Genomic DNA, 19777 nt, shown 5'->3' with positions numbered 1-19777 from the left:
GAGTGAGTAATTGAGGACTGGTGTTAGGGTGGTTGTGCAGATGAGATGAGTCCTTTGTTGAAGAGGAAGTAGGGACACAGTTTCCAGGGGGCATTCAAGTGGATAGAGTGACTGATGGTGGTTCCCAGTGAAGTGATGGTAGCTTAGCATATCAGGTTTCTGGAGTGTTTCTCTCAATGAATCAGAAAATGGAGAGAGTGTAGAGGTCTGCTTGGGGTGCGCAATTGTTGAAAATGTTGACGATTTTGTAGTGGGAGAGCTGGGTGCTGAATTATTGTAATAGAGCTGGCAGAGGGGAACGTGAATTCCTTCACTATGGCAAAACTGTTGGAGCTGTTTTTAATCTGTTAGGTGAATGCAGAATGCTTGGTGGTCTGAGTTATTTTTGGAAGATCCGAATTGCTGATTTGTATGTCATTGTTATCATGGGAGTGTCTCCAATGGTAGTCCAGCAGTTTGGAGTGGCGTTTGGAAACTTGGAGGTCTTCCATGTACCAGCTTTTCTGTGGCTTGGAACTAACAGTAGGGGCAGTTTGTGAAAGGCTTGTTAGCCTGTACAGTAGGTACAGTAGGTATTGATGTATTAAAGTTCAACATGGAGCGAGTACGGTTGTGGTGGTTTGACAGGGGTTTCAGACAGAAGTTATGGGGTCCAGACTTCTTCCAAGATCTTGTTCCAGTTTCACTAAGAGGTCTTGTGTAGTATAGTTCTTTGTTGGTTATGTAAAACATTAAGTTGCTAGTTTACTAGGGTGTGAGCCCTGGTCAAGCAGCAACCACAATCCTTGTCAGGGTGAGGCATAAACCAACTCTAAATTAACCTGTGCTCAACCCTCTCGTAGCTTGGTGTGGAGCAGTCAGGCTTAACTTAGAGGCAATGTGTAAAGTACCTGTGCAACACTTCAAACAGTAATAAAGGGAAAAACATCACACAAAAAGGAAATCCCACACCAAGTTATAAAAAATAGAGTTATATTTAATAAATGAAACAATACCAGAACAGCAAAGATACAATTAGTAGAACTGGAGATATGCAGTTTTAAAGATTTTAGTAAATATTGCGCCAAAAAGCACAAAGCGCCCACTGAAGTTATTTGGTTGCGCTGGATCGGATACACTTACAAGTTCAGGTTGACCGCGATGAAGCCTGGGCCAGTTACAGGGACCAGTTTAGGCCAGCTGAACAAAGTACCTTAAATCCTGGTGCACGGTCTGTGCTGCGTTGCTTTGTGAGGCTTCTGGTGAGCTCTGCGGTGAAGCTTGGTTGAGCTTTGCGAAGGTTCTGGGGGAGCTGGCACGTGCGGCTTTGTAAGGCTTCACATTGCGCCACTTCGGTTCCGATGGGGACCACAGCTGGGTTTGGCAGAATCACCTTCAGGCCCTCTTCTAAGGATCCAGGACTGGGGTGGCACCACTTGGGAGGGCAGGACTCCCAGATGGCAGAGTCCAGGTGCTGAGTTCAATGTTGTTGGAAGCATGTTGTGTTCCTAAGGTTTCTGAGTATCCTTTGGAGTTACTCTGGGTTCAAGAGATGCAGGTCCTGTCCTTCTCATACTGACAAGGATTGTAGTAGCTGCTTGACCAGGGCTCACATCCCATTCAACCAACAACCCAAGTTCTACAGTTTGGCAGGTGTAAGCTGAAGCGGGCGAGTGAGTGGTGGCTCCAGGTGAGGGGAGTGGGTCTGTCTACTGTGATGCCTGTGAAGCTGGCGGAGATAAGGTCAATGAGTTGTCCAGCTACATGGGTGGGTTCATTCACTTGTTGGTGAGTCCAGTTGAGCTCCAGAAGGTTGATGGTGCTGGTGTCAGTGAGGTTCTCTAGGAGAAAGATGAGGTCACGGAGAAGGATGAAGGAGCGACAGTTTAGTACCAGTGGTACTTTGAGGTCAGTGAAGGTGGTCCTAAATTTGAATCTGTAGGGTCATTGATTAAGACCCCTTCTAGGATGTTGCTGCTCTTGAAGGCCTCGTGCTCGATGTGGTCGCTGGAATTAGCTGATGAGATGGAGCAAATGATGTTTTCTTTGAGAATGTTGACGATTCATCATCTGCCAATGGTGTAGTCAAGGGCTATGGCTAATGTGATGTTCGGTGCGAATGACAGGGTGAGCCAGGTCTTGGTGAGGAAGAGTAGGCCCGTGGAGAAGTTGTGCATGAAGTCACAGACTTTGAGCGAGAGGTGTTGAGAAGAGTGCAGTGCATCATGAGGGAAAGGGAGTGGGGCTTGGGGAGTGGGCTGGGAGAGAGACAGGAAAAGCAGGAATGTGGAACAGAAGAATGCACCTTCTGTGCTGGTGGGAGTGGCCAGGGTGCACCACAGATATGAGTGTCTGGTATTCATGGCATGGAGGGCTTCAGCTGTGTGGCATCTCAGGCTTCAGTGAGTGCAGGAGCGGTGTGGATAGTGGCAGATGGACGTACTTTTGGCATGCCAGTGATGCACCCACTGCACATGTTCACGTTTCAGTTTTTAGGAATGCCGGGGTGGGAAGAGGCAAATCTTGGGGCAGCGGGCGGTGCTGAATGAGGCATGCAGCAGGAAATGTGAGAAGCAGTAGGTACTGATTTACCTAAAAAGGGAGCAAAGACAACAAAAAGCTGCCAAAGTGGAACTGAGTGAAAAGGAGAAAAAGCAAGGAAACAAGAGGCTTAGTGACTAAGTCAAAGTGGGCCAAAGTGTGAGAGAGCACAGAGAACGAGGTGAGTGAAAAAATGGCCAGAAGGAGCCAAAAGAGGAGTGAGTAGAGAGAGTGAGTGAGAGAAAAACAGGCAAACAAAAGTAAAAGGTGCAAAAAGCAATTGGAGAAAAAGCAGAGGAGAAAAGGCACACAGAGCAAAAAAGGCAAATGTTGAAACACCCAAAAGGGGCAAAGCAGAAAGATGAGGATCACAAGAGTCAAAAGGTGAAAAATCAAAGGGGCAAAACGTAGTAGTAAAAGAGCAAAAGAAGTGGAGAAAGGGAAAGAAAGGAGGGCAGACTTAATCAGATGAGGTTGAGCACAGCAGAGTCTGAAAGAGCTGGGTCTTGTAGGAGGACTGGGCACTCCTAAAGCATGACATAACCTGGTGTTACACAAGAGCCTGCTCCTCACTTCTTAAAGTCCACAAGATGCTGACGACCTGGTTTTCCAAGTAGTTCCACTAAGCAATAGGGGTCATATTAGCAAGGGCGTCTTCGCCGCTTTAGTAGCACTTTTTGCAGCTAAAGCGGCGATTTTTTAATCGCCATATCAGCAAGTTGTCGCTAACAGCTGTTAGCGACAGCTTTCTGGCAAAAGCGACTGTTTTGGGGGGCGCTTTGCATGTCAGCGATATTTATCGCTAATGACATGCAAAGTAGGTGTTCCCGACCAAAAGACCACGGAAACAGCCGCTAACAGGCCTAACACCTATTAGCAATGAGGCCCCGGTCCCGGTTAGCGATGACAAAAGTCACGCTAACCGGGGTTATCGCTGACATTTTTACACCTGCTAAATTCCTGACTTAGCAATTATCCTCAATGGGAGGTGGATTCTAAGGCTGAGTCCTCCCCTGCCTAATAGCAAGCTTTACGTTAGCGATAAAGGTTTTATCGCTGTTTCACTTGTGTTTTTGGTGGATTTCGCCGCTTTAGCTGGATTTTCTATCGCATTGGAGATACACGTTGGTAATAACGTGCTATCTCAGCGAGAGGATCCAGCGATAGACGGCGATAAAAAAATATGCGCTAAGCGTGAGTTGCGATATTTATCGCACGCCCTTGCTAATATGCCCCTAGGCGTGGCTAAACTCACACCTGCTCAGTAACAGGATACCGTCGCAAGTCAGTGACACTAGACATTCTGCATTGTGCAGCAGGAGGTTGAAGTCCACAAAGAATTTTTTTTCCATATTTGCTGAAACTCAACGTGAGCGCGGTAAGGTGATCCGGGCACTAGCTGAACTCAGCAACACAGACAGCAGTCCGCGTTCCTCGCCTAGTGAGAAAGAAGATCAGATTTTGGAGGTAACCAAAGACACTAGCTCTGTGGAAGACACCTACACAGAACTGCCAAAGGTTAAGCCAAGAACGGTGGACGAGATAATCTAATGGCGATGGTGACAGGCTATGAAAAGCACCCAAACCGGCGAAAAGAGCCTGCTGTGTTTGCAAGGTCGTAGCCTCCATGTACTTAACAGGGACTGTACCTGGGGTTTGTATTCATTGTGATGGGGGGACCGAGGACTGGGGAATCTGCTCCAAGACTGTGATAGTAGGCCACCCTACTTAGTGTTTTGAGGGTGCACCCGAGTTTGGACGCCTGTTGGTGTCCAGTTTGAATAGGGTTTGTTTTTATGCCTTTCCTGGGGTACATGGGTTTATATTTCTTTTGGGAAATGGGGTTCACAAGAAGGGAAGGGCGTACATGGTGGGTCGAGTTGGGCATGTCAACATCCAAGAGGAAAATGATAGTTAGAGTATTAGCAACCCCTGGTAGGAAGCGGGGAATCATTTGAAACAACAAATGACACTCCCCCCGTAGAATATAAAGTGCTCACATGGAATGTGAGAGGGATGCACTCCATGGTCAAATAACATAAGATATATGCCTTCTTGGCCAGAAGGGGAGTGCAGATTGCCTTATTACAGGAGCAGAATTCCTCCACCTGTTTTGGAGTTGCCCACACCTGGGGAGGTTTTGGAAAATGATCAATGACATGCTGACCGAGGTATTAGATAGGGAGGTTCACTGTGCACTACAACACTGCCTCCTCCATTGGTTCCCACATACCTCCAAGACTAAAGTCACAAGTGGGTTCCAGGAAGTGGCACTTCTTCTGGCTAAAAGAGAAATAGTTCAGAACTGGAAGGGACAAAGGGGGCCTGATCCGGAAAGCTGGAAAAGGGCGCTACTAAGGTGGTCGGACTGCGAAGGGGCAGTTCGAACTTGAAATGCCAAGAGAGGGAAGAGCTCATCAGAGTCAACCAGAGCCTGGACGGCGCTAGTTGGGGAACTGAAAAATTGAACTGCCCACCAGACAGAAACCCCTGAGGACAATAGTTGATTAAACGCACCTCAAGATAGAATATAGGAGAGACCTACGACAACGTGACAAGAAGAAACAGGTCTCCCTATAGCTGGGGGAGAGAAGATTAGCAAATTTGATTTAATTTAATGGTTTGAATGGATAAAATGATCTGTTGGGGTCAGACAATGGGATTGAGAAGGAGTGAACCATACCTCCTTCAGTTATTTTAAGACTAGTACACCATGACACGCCTGCGGGTGGAGATGGACGGGGGGAGGAAGGGGAGGGGATGTTGTTCATAGTAATTAACGAGTTACCCGGTGACTGGAATTTATCGACCTAGCCCAGGCGAGTTGAAAGTTTATCACTAGTCCTGTTGCATACTGTAACTGGGGATGGCCTAACTAGTACATCTCACAGCAATGAGGAACATTACTCAGGAATAATTGGCTGGGCACTGTAAACTATGTATTTGAGAGAATATGCATTGTAGGTGCTGTACGGATGTATGTATAAACCAATAAAAATCTGTTGCAAAAAAAAAAAAATTAAGCTTAAGCTTTTGGAATACTAAACTGACAGCACTGAGGCTAATCTGAAAGGCACACATGGACAATGGTAGGACCCAAACACAATAGTGAACAGTGAAGGTGGTTAGGAAGCATGAGTCATTTGATAACATTATTTGGTGATATATGAATCTCAGCTGTATTATAGTGAAAAACCTGGCGACATTCAACTGTGCAAATATTTTTAAAATCTATGGCAGTGGGTAGAAATCAATTTTGTTCTTGTCTAAAGACCTGCAATCTACACAGATTGGAACCTCACCTCTCCTCTTTTTGGTTACTACATTGGGTGATACTCATTCTGCAGAGTCAACAAGTTAAATCACACCCTTGTGAACCAATTGATTGATATGTTTTTGTAAGTCATCTCTAATGCTAAGCACAACATTGTGTACATTGTGGCAAATAGAAAGGCATTTTTCTTTAATACAATTCAAAGTCATAACCCTTCATATACCTCAGCTGATCCTTTGTGACTATATGATACGTTAAAGGTTCCTTTCTGCCAAATCTATAAATGAAATGGGACACTCAGTGCCCGAACTTAGCAGCATTCTAAATGCATAATAGCCCTCCATCCCAGCACGTTGTAACCCTTTTTGGCAACATAAATGTTTGTATAAATCTTCCTGTCCACTTACTTTACATTCTCTCAGAAATACCTCAACATGTCTATTTTTTTACTTCAAAAGCAATTCTTTTAAATTCAAAACTCCAAGAACTATTGTTACTAGAACACAAAAATGAACTGCAACCTTTAGATGAAAATCACCAATTCCAATTTCGCATTTTTTATCACCTTTGTTTTCTACAGTATTACATTCACGTACAGCAGTATCAACGTACAGCCCTTCTTTTCAACTGCTGGCCTCACATCTTGCACACTACTATTCGCGGTAAGAGTTTTGACCACCTTTGTAGGCTTTTGGAAAATGCCCAACTTTGCTGCACTTGTTACACTTCTTGTTGGTAGCTGAGCCTGAGTTGGAATTTGCAGTGTGAAATTTAGAACTACATCTGTACACATCCTCCTTGCCAGGTTCTCGTCTCATTTTCTTTGTAGGATAGCCTAGATGTTTCAGCTTTTGAAATGAGAGTTAGAGCAAAAACTGCACTCACTAAGACTTGTTCCTGCTTAGTTCTTTCAATTACAGCATTGAACAATCTAATCCTTAAGCAGTTTCTAGTGCTTCAGCTAAGCCTAGGATTTTCAAACATAGCAACTGCTACCAAGTCTTTCTGTAGTAGCAATGTACTACAATTTGATCTTTCAAATAAAACTCAAGTGTGCCATTGAATTCACATGGCACTGCTAGAATACATCATTCAGTAATATAACTGTTATAAAAATACATTTGGCAACTTCTTCCTGGTACAGAAGCAATGTAGTTTGCCAACAATAGTTGGCTGCTCTGAAAAATGTAGAGAACGTCTCTCCTCTGCTTCTACTAACTCATTCCACTGCCAAAATCTTACATGATCTGGCATTATCTATGGAAAATGGTCAAAAATCCTTTGCCCCTCAGTGTCTACGAAGCTGTAATAAATTCAGGCACCCCATCTACTGGTTGGCTGGCGTCATGCAGTGGTAGCAGAAGGGATATACTATTTTATTATAACTTGGAGAGGCAGTATTAGAACACACCTTGAAAATACCAGTATATGTAAGGTGGGACAATAAGTTCCATAAAATATAACAACCAATAGAACTTTTGTTAAGCAGACCGAGTGCACTAACTGAATTTAGTGATGTAGGGCTTGATTACGATGGCGGTGGGACCGCCACTGTCAGGCCGTCGGTGGTGGTCCCACCGCCATCGGACCCTGTAGCACCGCCCACCGCATTATGATGGCGGACAGATGGAGGGCGCTCAGAGAGACCGACTGCTATGCATCTGACGGTCTAAAGGAGCCCATCGGACTGTTAGAGGGACGGCAATCTTCAACAGTTGCAGTGCCCGCTCAGGCACTATCGTAGAGATTACAAAGTTCCTTTCCACCAGTGTTGGTGCGAAATTACCAGCTCGGTTTACCATACTCACATGGGCACATATACATTCATACCTTGAACCTCCTGCCTATCAGAATTTTTACTTATGCCTGTACACCATGACTTACCAAATCCTTGTCACCCGTGCTCTAAGTCCTAAGGATCGAAGGGAGGGTCCTGGCTTGGCCGCCGAAGAAAATGGACGCGTGAGCTCTGAGCTCCGTAACGGCCTTCCCCGATTATCCTGCTATACCTTCTCCTGTTGGCCCCACTGAGTCGGGCTTGACCACATCCCCACCCGCGGACGTTGCGGTTCGATCTGGGGCGGTGAGGTCGACCCGGCAGCGGTGTGGAGACGCGCCGCACCCGAGCTCTCCGGACAGCGCCGGCCATCTTTGCGGCCTGGGCTACCTGCTTCATCCCCGGCATCGATTACGCGGGTGACCGACTTGCGGTGGGGGCTGGCCGGCCGCCGGCTGCCACGAGAGTCGGAACTACCGCTTCGCGGCCGATCAGCGGCGGCGGTGGATGGGCCGCCTCGGTCTGGAACTCAAGCGGGATTTGATCGAGGGTGCCCACAGGTGAGAGGGCTGGACGTCTCCTGTGGCTGCGGGGGCCTGCTGGACACGGGATCGGGGAGACTCCCTGCTCATGCTCTGGGGACGCTGGGCGGCCCTGATCCTGCAATACCTCACTGAAAGTGCTTTGCTGGCATTAGACATTTGTCCTGCGGAGCTGGAGTGCCCTACCAATGGCTAGAGGACTGAGGGGTCGGCGCTGCGGGCCCCTGAAGCGCCGGGTCCTGAGGTGCCTTACCGGTTGCCGCTGACGTGGGGAGCTGAGGCCCGATCGGGGTGCCTGAGAACATAGCAAGGCCTAGTCCCGGGGGGCGGCTCTTTCCCGGCGTGCAGAGACATCGACCCCCCCTGGCTGGGACTGGAACCACCTACAGCTGGCATCGCCGCACTGCGGAGGACGCACTGACTGTCGCCTACCAGATCCCTGTTCCTGGATCCGGGGGGGCGGCTCGACCTCGGGGCCTGCTCGTGACATCAGCCCTGAGCCGCGTGGCACGCCTGCCCGGTGCTGGGAGTGGGGTGCAGGACCTGGAGGCCCACGATGGCGCTACCACGTGAGCGACCGAGGGAGTGACCCTTGGGATTACAGGATTGTGCTCTGGCCCGCCAGCGCGGCGTGAACTCCTGGTGGATCTGATTGAGGGAACACCCAGCACCCGCTGACCGAGGGCTAGGACCAGCTGCTGCCATGGGGAAGCGCCTAAAGCCTCCTCCAGACCCTGCGGAGGAATCGGCGAGCAGTCAAGACTCTGCGGTGACCGGTGGATCGGTGGCGGGCCTACCACAGAGCCAGCTGGAGCAGATCTTGAAAGCCATCACCGACACCAGAGAGGCCTTGCACCACGACATCGCTCAGGTATCCACGAGTTTGGGGCTCCTACGGGCGGACCACGGCAAACTGGCGGACCGGGTCAAGCAGGCTGAAGTTCGGTTGGACACACTGGAGCCCACGATCAAGGCATCTGAGGCGTCTCTGGGGGAGCTGCAACAACGGGTGCACCTGCTGGAGCAGAGGGCGGAGGATGCGGAGGGACGCAATCGCCGCAATAATATACGCGTGGTTGGCCTGCCTGAAAAAATTGAAGGGTCGGACATGTTGGGCTATCTGGAGACCTGGCTGCGTGATGTGGTGGTCCCGGAGGGTCTGACGCCGTTTTACACCCTGGAGCGTGCCCACCGGGTGCCGGCCCGCCCTCCGGCTGCGGGTCGGCCTCCTCGGCCGGTGGTGGCGCGCTTGCTGCACTACAGGGACCGAGATATTATCCTGCAAAAGGCGCGAGCACTGGGGCCCTATCAAGTGGACAATGCCCATGTTTCCATCTACCCGGACTACTCTCTTGAGGTTCAGAGGCTGTGCTCAACCTTCCTGGCAGTCAAGAAGGCTCTTCGTGAGGAGGGTATCCGTTATTCTCTCTTGTTCCCAGCCCGCCTGCGGATCATGATGGAGGGCAAATCCTCCTTCTACGATTCTCCTGACGAGGTGTGGGACTGGCTGGAATCGTACAGAGCCGGTGCGGATGCTCCACCGACGTCTGGGGAACTGCGGAGCGCTGCACCGAGACCTAGGCGGAACAGGAGACCCAGGAGACGACCACCGAATGCTCGGACCCCCTCCGTATCGCAAACTGAGCTGGAACGCAAGGAGGCCCTCCGGGCGGTCTCTACCATTTCCAAGACAGTGGAGTCGACATCGGCAATGGAGTCGAGCTCCCACAGGGGCTCTGAGGATGCGGCGTCGGAGGGTTTGGGCGGTGGCGGCCCCGTGCCGCCCCATGTCACGCCTGGGACTGCAGATGACTTGCGAAACGAATGATCCTACTGCCCCCCCCCCGAAGTGGTATTGTATATGCTGAGGTGTTCCTGAACTGTATCTGGGGTGGAGACTTGTACCCGGGCGGGCAGGGAACTGTTGTTGTTGGGCGGCTGCCTCGTACGCTTCGTGGCTCCTGCCATCAACGAGGTGGGGATGTGGGACACCTAGGACATACTGGGGCAGGCCGGTCGGGCGGCACCTGTAGCTCGCGGTCTGTTGGAAGTAGCGGCGCCCCCCCCCCCCCCTATCTCACACCTATTGTGAGGCTCTGGTAGTTACCAGAGACTGTTTTTCTTGGGCTATTGGCTTTTGGATGGGTTTCTACAGTTTGGGGCCAATTCTGGGGATGGGTGGGGCACGGTTTTGTTGGGTGGTCTTAGCAATCAGGTTTTTGGGGTGTTGTCAGTGTGCCTGGAGTTTTTTCTTTACTCAGAACTGTACTTGCTATTGTGAATGGGGACCTTACCTGAGCTGAAGTGTGTGACCTGGAATGTGCGGGGACTAAATTCCATGCTGAAACGCCACAAGGTGCATGACTATCTTGTTCGTTGATCCAGGTAGCCTTCCTGCAGGAAACCCATATTGACCAGGCGGAGGGGCGGGCTCTGCAGCGCAGGTGGCGGGGACAGCTGTTTTATACTGTGTACTCGGCCTTTGCAAGGGGAGTTTTGATCTGGGTGCGAGCGGGGGTTCCCTTTCAACCCTTGGCGACTGTGGTAGATCCTGAGGGGAGGTTTGTGGCTGTACAGGGCCGCCTGGATGGGAGGGACGTGACGCTCTGCAGCGTCTACGCCCCGAATGTGGAACAGCCCCCCTTTTTCGCGCGATTATCCGGGAAACTGGCGACAGTCCTGGCTAATACGGTCCTACTAGGGGGGGATTTTAACTCTGTATTGGATGTGGAATTAGACAGGTCTCACCCACCATTGGCGCAAGCGGCAGCTCACAGGCTAGCGAAGTGTAGGAGAGAGTGGCAAAGTAGCTGGGGCCTGGTCGATGCATGGCGCACTCAACACCCTACCGAGAGGGATTTTTCCTTTTACTCCCCCCCACATGCACTGCATGTTCGCCTTGACAGCATTCTCTGCTCGCCGGACGCTCAGTGCTTAGTCCGCCACAGCGAATAACTGGCTAAAACGATATCCGATCATAATCCTTGCTTGGTAGTGATCCAATGGACGCGGCAACGCCAAGCTATCCCGACGTGGTGGTTGAACCCATTGGCCCTGGAGGATGCAGTGTTTAAGGCTGCTATACGCACTGGGGTGGAAGGCTATTTCGCTGCTAATGAGGGCACGGCATTGAGTAGGGCACTGGAGTGGGACGCCTTTAAGGCGGTAGTTCGGGGAATCTGTATATCGGCTACCGCGGGAGTACGTAAGACCCTCCTGCAGGACATCGCGCTAAGCGAGGATCGCTTGCGTGTGGAGGAACGACGTAATCACACGAATCCGGAGGCTCACGGAGTGGTTTCGACCGCGCGGGAGGAAGTTGCGTCAGCGATGGAGAAGCTACGCTGCTTTGACTATAAGGAGTTCCTTGTTAGAGCTCATGCTGAACGTGACATGGTGGGCTCCCTGCTGGCCTGGTTGGCTAATCCTGGGACCCGAGGCACTCCGATTGTAGCTCTGGCTACCCCGGAGGGACGCATGGTTTACACTCAATCGGAGATCAACACCCAATTCTTGGTATATTATGCACACCTCTATGGGAGCGAGATCCCAAGTGCGCCTGGGGAGGTCGATGAATTCCTATTAGCGGCGCGGCTTCCCCGGCTCGACCCGGAGCACGTGGACCGCTTGGGCGGGGATATCTCCGAAGGAGAGATACGTGTGGCTATTAAGCACATGGCTCGCCGCAAGTCCCCTGGCACGGATGGTCTACCGATTGAATTTTATGCAGCCTACGCGGATGTGTTGATACCGCCGTTGCAGGTGGTTTATCGGGAGGCCTGGGACGCCGGAACTCTACCCACGACCACTCGCGAGGCTTTGATGATACCCTTACTGAAGCGTGGCGGCGATGCTAGCTCTCGCTCGGCCTACCGCCCACTATCCATGCTCATGACAGATTACAAGATTTTGAGCAAGGTTCTCGCAACGCGGCTTCTGGCTCAAATGCGCACCTTGGTGCACTCCGACCAGGCGGGCTTTATTCCCAAGCGCACCACCGCCACCTGTGTGCGTCGGCTGCTTCGGGTCATGGGGGGCAATGTTGACGGCCTCCCTGGTGCCGCTGTCCTCTCGATCGACATCGAGAAGGCTTTTGACAGCGTTGAGTGACCGTATCTGCTCCAGGTACTAGGGGCCTGGGTGAGCGGTTTGTGAAGTGGACTGCCTTGCTTTATGCCGCGGCCACTGCTCGAGTCAAGATGGGTACTACCATCTCCGCCACGTACAGGGTTGGTCAGGGGACGAGGCAGGGATGCTCCTTTTCCCCTCTACTATTCGCGCTCACTATAGAGCCTTTGGCTGCTCACGCCCGTATGGGCCGGGCTTATGAAGGCCTTACTCTGAGAGGTGACACCCATTACATCTCCCTCTATGCGGACGACTGTTTGCTGTTTTTAGCAGACACTGACGATTCCCTGCGTGGGGCCGAACGCTTGCTCTTATATTTTGGCCACCTTTCAAGACTACGAGTCAACTGGGGGAAATCTTGTCTCTTCCCGCTGGCACCAAGGGCGGATGACTCCCAACCGGAGGGCGCACTGCGGTGGGAATGCCATTGCCTCCCTTATCTAGGTACACACATCTATCATTCGTCGCTGGCCCTCCTAGAGGGTAACATCGCCAGAGCGATCCGGAGTCTGCGAGGCTGCATGGGATTCTGGCAGATGCTACCTCTATCGGTCGCGGGGCAAGTGGCGTTACTGAAAATGGTAGCACTTCCCCGTTTATTATATCTGTTCCGCACTCTACCAATATGGATCCCGGCGTCGGTTTTTAGCAGACTCCGCTCCTTAATCTCCGGGTTCATCTGGGGATCGGGTAGACGGCGCATTGCGCTGGCCACGTTGATGCGTCCCAGGGCAGAAGGGAGACTTGCGGTCCCGGATTTTGAGTGGTATTATCTGGCGGCGCAGCTGCAGTGGCTTACCCAGGCGGTGGCCTTAGAATACCGGGGCCCGGAGGGAATACAGGGCAGACTGTTTCCCAGACATGTCATCTCCTTTATAATCCTGGGCCAGAAGCTGGACCTTACCCAGCTCACCCTGGAGGAACGTACACTTCGTAGCTGTTGGCTTCGTTGCCATAGGCGCTCCGGCACCGCTTGCCCATATGCCCCTAAGATCCCGCTAGGGATGTGCACGGCCTTCCCGCATGGAGGAGACTGGTCTGCGCTGGCGACCTGGGAGGAGCTCGGTTTGCAAGTGATCGGTGATCTCTACAAAGATGGTTCGCTGTTCACATTCCAAGAGCTGCGGGATGCTTACGACCTTCCAAGAGGTGACTACCTGCTGCACGCCGCACTGGTGGCCAGTATTCGGAGACACTGGAAGGGAGGGCACGCCGAGCCACTGACAACCGAGTGCTGCCAATATGTGGTCATGGCGGCTGGTACTTACAAGGCCGTCACCTGCCTCTACCGGAGGCTGTCGACTGAAGCCCTACGGCCCATGGATAGGCTGAGAGCCAAGTGGGAAGGTGATATTGGACGACCGATTCCTGAGTCGACGTGGCCGCAGCTACTGCGGCGGGCATGGAAAGGCACTCGGAACGCCAGGTTCCAATTGATCCAGTTCTTTACTCTACACCGCGCGTACCTAACTCCAGTTAAGATTTCGCACTATTTTGAGGGTGCATCATCGCTCTGTCCTCGATGTGGGACAGCAGAAGCGGACTTCGCACACATGTTTTGGTCCTGTGGTGCACTGACTGGTTACTGGGAAGCGGTGACGACCTGCCTGAATGCTGTCACGGACCGGCAGATAGCCACGGATATGGGCGCTTGCCTATTGTTATGGTTCCCTCACACCCCCGTACTCATGTTACTAGTAAGTTTTATGATTTGGGCCTGATTTTAACCAAACAGGAGATCGCCATGCACTGGAAATCTGCCCAGGGACCCAGCTACTTGCGTTGGAGGGCCACTCTGCTACGATGGGCGAAGGCAGAGAGCGTGTTGCTGCTGCAACAGGCCAGGCGCCTAGACAATGACAAGGCCTTAGAGATGGCTAGAGCGTGGGAGGCCCTGGTGGTAGCGCTCCAGCTGCCTGAGAGCAAATTGAGTGAAGATGAGAGAGCAGCAACACCGTAGGAATGATATCTTAGGGGATACCCCACTTCCAACGTCGCACACAGTTACCACAAGTAAAACAGGGGTTCTGAGAGATCGGATCCCCCATTGACATGCACTACTTACCTTTTTCCTATTACTCTTATCAGGGAAGTGACTCTTTGTTGGCTAACAGCTTATTGAGAGAGGACAACGGCACACTGACAGGGGGGGTGGGATACGGGGCGGAAACTGTTTCGGGGATTGTTATATATAAAAGGCTTCATGTAAGAGAGATACTATCATCCTGAATTGTCATTTATCGCTGCATTATTTTGCCGACTGTATTAATCTACTATCGAACTTGATTGCCAATAAAAATTGTTTTTACAAAAAAAATAAGGATCGAAGGGAGTTAGCATAATAGGTAAAGAAATAACATTTGCCTTCATAAAATAACCACAGACTCAGAGAAGTTTTAAACGCTTTATCTATGCAAAGTTTTGTGAATAATAGTCAAAACAAGTGCAGTCAAAGACTTTTCGAGCAAGAAAATAATAATCAAAGCAATGAGCTGTAGGAATACTACGAGATTATATCTAGACATTGGTACCTGGGTAGGGTGAGAAAGGGAAACGGTACATGGACATACCACACATATATTTACCTAGAATGGTGCGAAGACCAACCCTGGCCACGGGCTGGGACAAGGGAAATTGCCCCTTCTAATCAGGTACCAACATGACAGGACAGGTGCAGATCAGGACAGGTATCCTCAGATAAGTGCAATGCCAGCATCACACCACGACTGGGTGATCGATACTTCTCCCTCAGCAAAACCCCGATTCTTCTGACAGAGTGCTCGACCAGCCCTCTGCTCTCGATTCTCCTTCAGCATATGTTGGGTCAGTGACAGGTCTGTGACAAGTCAGACAATCTAACTAACTAAGCCTACCCTAGTTATACCATTTCCAGAGTAATGTACCACCCCCCAATGTTGCCAATTCGTGTCTTCCCTTCATTTGATTGTTCAGAAAGACGAGGAGAGGTCATCACACCATGCCAGTATGAGATCATTTCCATTCGATATAGTTGATCAATGTTCCCGCCCATAATTTACTTTCCCATGGATTTTATTCCACCCAGCAATATTATTTCATTTAATTAACAATGTTAATATAATTTGCAAGTTGTCTTCCACTTTGCAGGTCACAGGCGCATCGTAGGCAAGACTGTCATTGGCATTGGTTGAATGCCACCGCTCGAGGTCTCTCAGCACTTTTGGTTCATGCGCAGTGCGGATTCAATATGGCGTTACAAGTCACCCTTCAGGCCCAAATACGAGCTATTAATAAAGTCAAAGAGAGACAAATTAGAATGTGAAAATAAATGAATGCACTGTATACCACTTAGTCCTCTTCTAGCCTCATTACTTTATTTTAACTATAACATTAATAGTTAAGCAGAACGAACAATGTTTAGTTCAAGGTACAGCAGGTGCATTAATGTGTGGGTAATGAAGCGGCTATTTTTGGCACTAGTACGCAGCTGCAGAAATTCCCACCAAAAGCAGAGATGCGTCACACCACGTAGATGTGGCAGACGCATGCGCAGGACAGTTCCTGCGTTTTCAGCGGCCATATTAGGTCACTTGAGTTACTGTTAGTAAAAGCACATAAGCAAGCTTCCCCTAGATGCTCGAAATGTCGTGTGGTGCGGTTTTAGTATTAACAAAAAATGTTGGTTAATAAGTTGCATGTTATTTCGAGAGGATTGAGTCAGAGCAAGTTTCTTTACGTATGAAACCTTGCTCCATCACCAGCCATTTCATGGCGGTTAACCCACCATGAAAAGGTAGGTGGAAAGGGACTTTGGGGGACCCTAGTGGGCCCTCCTTCCCTCCTGGACCTCTGGTATGGAGTCTGGGGGCACCTACGATACCCCCTAAACATCCCTGCAGCGTGTGGCAGGCACCACATGGTGCCTACCACACGGTGTAGGGATGTTCACAAACATGCCTCTTAGCATTGAGGAGTGTGCTGCAGCCCCTTGTCGGGCTGCAGCACAAGCGTCAATGCTGAGAGGCATGTTTCCGACCGCCTCCACGTAGGTCGGATCATAATTCCCCTGGTGGGACCGCTGACTCCCTGTTGGCCGATCCCATTCCCGACAGATTGGCGGTTGGACACTTGTCTGACCACCATCATAATCACAGTGTATGCTGCCGTACTGTGGCACAGTTCGTTCACGGTATCTGAGTGCTCAGTGACTATCAACAACAGTACACCCATCTCACCCCCCGCCTTTCATAGAGGCTGTTTTCTGCCAGGGATTGTGACGTGGTACAATCAAGAAAGCTACTAGGGAGCAATGCTTCAGGAAGAAATGTGGTTCCAGGACTTACTTCACCACGCGCACCGGTAACACTCCTGCCTGACCTTGCCGGACTTCACATTGTTTCTTGTTTGGAGATTAGGCATGCCAAACACTGCCTGCCCCATAGTTTCCATCTGCAACACGCCCTTGTCCTGGACCAATAATCAAATAGGATGACATCTGATATCCTCTGCTGGTCTATGCATGGAGTAGATGCCAAAGGGTTGGTGCTTACTGCAGACTTGTGATATGTGTAGTAACAAGAGTTACTGCACTTTATCAGGCCACCACTAATGTGTTAACGTGTGATTGGAGGGGTAGTTGTTTTCTACTAAAATTATGTTCATGTTTGCCTGCTATCTTGGAACTGAGTTTGTGTTGTCAAGCACTCGCTGGACCTCATCCATAACAATAACTGGAGTGCCAACCTATCAATCAAGAATGAGGTCGAACAGGTCCAGTTGCTAATGAGTATTTCAGTTGTATCTCAGTTGCTTCTGTGAATGGTCTTTGAGTGATTGATGATCCCACATTCAGTGTTTCATTTCTTGATTTCTCTTTCTGTGTTTTCTTTTTATTCCAGTGATTACCTCTTGTTTGCGACAGATACAGTGCTCACTCTTTCAGTTCGTCTATTACTTTACCTTCTTTGATGTTTTGACTCCTACTTTCTGTCTGCAGTGGGCTGAGTTCATGCAGCTGGGATCAGAAATTCCTGATTCTGAACTTGATGACATCATCGCCTCCCAGAGGGTCAATCAATGCTGCACTCTGATCTACACCTCAGGGACAACCGGTCCACCCAAGGGGGTGATGCTGAGCCATGACAATGTGAGTATCAATGTGGAAGTATGTGTCCTTGTTTGAAAATACTAATGTAGCAAACAGAAATGCAATGTAATGCAGAGAGTGTGCTGATTAATATTCAGCACTATATCTGAATACCGGCTATGCTCCCCACCTCACAACATCAATAAACTGCACACTAATGTACAAGTTCAAAGCTCTGGGAATAGGAATTTTTGCTTCATCTCTAGAGTCATTGCTAGATATTGGCATCCTGCCCATTGTAGACAAGCAGCGCAAAAGTATTATACCCTATACATCAAAGACGCATGGAGACTATTCTCAAGGTTGTTGACCACAAATGTGCAAGAGTTCGCCAGTATTCCTCTTTATAAAGCTGAGCATACGGTCAACTATCCCAGCGCTGCTCCCAGGTACACAGCCATTCCAGAATTTCAGCATTGTGATACAAGGAATTCAAACAAATTAATTTTCAAAGTGGTTATCTTAAAATATGGCATGGAGCTGACCATCCGTTGTCAATGCAGAGCTCATCTCGTATGAGACTTGGTCTGAAACCCCCTGTACTGTGATCCTGTTAATGTTACCAGGTTAGGGAATACTGGAGCAGCCCAAATGTTCTGGATAAACCTGTCCGGCGATGGGCTGGGTGCGATAGCCGGACCTTGCACAGGGAAGAAGCCAGAGGAATATGAATTCTGAATAGCCTATGAAAAAGATGAGCTACTGAAGGAATATGAAAGGCCCCAGCAGGACCGACAGACCTCTTAAATATAGACCAAACTTACCATAAAAATATAGGGGAACATAGACAGATTACTAGCAGGATTCCCCTGCTCATGGTATACCAGCACATAGAAGCTACAGAAGTGGACCTTTTACAGATGTTGGATGACCCATTGCCGCTCTTAAAGGTACTCCTTTCCCCTGTGGCCTGGTCCTTAATTCATTACACAGAAGACTGCAAAGAAAAGATGGTAGACTTCCTATGGTCCTCTAATTAACGTAAGAATTGAACTTGGTATAAGTAGCGGGTTACTTGCCTCATACATTACCAGATACATTGGGAGGACTACCCCCCTCCCTTGGATCTCTCCCCTTGCCAGCTTTTTCCCTTACGTATATATGCTCATTGTTAATCTCGACCTTACAAGTAACTATGCTGCCATGCTCTAATAACTGTGTAACCTTTGTAATGATGTAACTTGAAACTATGATCTGATACTCATGTAAAGCGCTCTGATACCTCCGGGTCTAGCCAGCGCTACATAAAACCTTTAAAATAATATAAATAAATTTGGAGCAAACAGAGACTGCTACGGAAATGTGAAAGTAATCCTGAGCAAGTGCTGATATATTATTCACGTATTTTGTTAGACGAACGAGATCCTTCGTAATTGAGACTCCTTTGTTAGACGAGCGAGATCCTTTTTAATAGAGACTCCAAAAGATGGGCATTTAAAAGAGACGTTGTTTGGTATTTTTATGCACATTTAATTGTAAAAGGCTACTTCTAAACACCTCAGCCCAGCCAACATGTGTTTCACCCAATGTGGCCCGCAAGCCAGGGATCTCTGAAGGCGTTGTTTTAACCATCATAGGCATCTCAAAGGTATCTGGTCATCCAATAGAAAATGTTCCTCAAATTGGACTTGCAGTCTTTATTTGTAAGTAACATTCAGCGTTCCGATTAAAATATCTTCGAGTCACCGTCTTTTGAAACTTCTCTAAATCCGTCGGCGTCTGCTATGGAAATTATTTTAGACAACAGTGGTCCCTAGTGAGGAAAGAATAAAGACCACGGGCAATAAATATAGACACAATCGTAACTATATTAGTTGGACATGTCCAGCCAGACAGAGGTCTAATATTTACTTAGAAGTAGTAGAGACAGTAGTAAAAAAACAAATACAAAAAATGGCACACAAGCCTGTGACCTACTTAGCCAGTAAAGTACATTTACAAGGGAAGAAAAACGAACAACAGGGGGCTCAGGCAAAGCTTGTTGGTTTGTTACACAAAGACAATACACAGTGTCATGAGAACAAATTGCAGAAAACACCTTTACCGTAAGTGAGTGAAAAGATTTTGACGTATAAGGTGTATTAAAGTGTCAACTGTGTTTCGATCCTTGAAGAGAATGTGCGGATCTTCATCAGGCCATTATAATTCATATCTGTAAGGTAGAGCCTTATTAACCAGCCAACGTGGATAGAAGGCTTGGCGGAAGAGCGAGTGCTGCTACAATGGCGTCTCCAGAAGTGTGTTGTCTTTGTGTAACAAACCAACAAGCTTTGCCTGAGCCCCCTGTTGTTCGTTTCCCTTCCCCTGTAAATGTACTTTACTGGCTAAGTAGGACACGGGCTTGTGTCCCTTTTTTTGTATTTGTCTTTTTACTACTGTCTCTACTACTTATAAGTAAATATTAGACCTCT

The 19777-nt window shown here is 49.2% G+C and overlaps 1 protein-coding gene across 1 annotated transcript in view; it reads left to right on the top strand.

Moving 5' to 3' along the window:
• LOC144819194 (long-chain-fatty-acid--CoA ligase ACSBG2-like) overlaps positions 1 to 19777 on the top strand; it is a 364803-nt gene that overhangs the window by 67478 nt on the left and 277548 nt on the right. The window contains exon 6 of the mRNA XM_078677171.1: positions 17217 to 17366. Within this exon, the coding sequence (XP_078533297.1) occupies positions 17217 to 17366 (150 nt within the window). The remainder of the gene's footprint in view (positions 1 to 17216; positions 17367 to 19777) is intronic.

Source organism: Lissotriton helveticus, chromosome 2_1, assembly GCF_964261635.1.
Source record: "Lissotriton helveticus chromosome 2_1, aLisHel1.1, whole genome shotgun sequence".
NCBI lineage: Eukaryota > Metazoa > Chordata > Amphibia > Caudata > Salamandridae > Lissotriton > Lissotriton helveticus.
The sequence above is the reverse complement of the archived record's forward strand: the minus strand, read 5'-3'. Positions and strand labels throughout refer to the sequence as shown.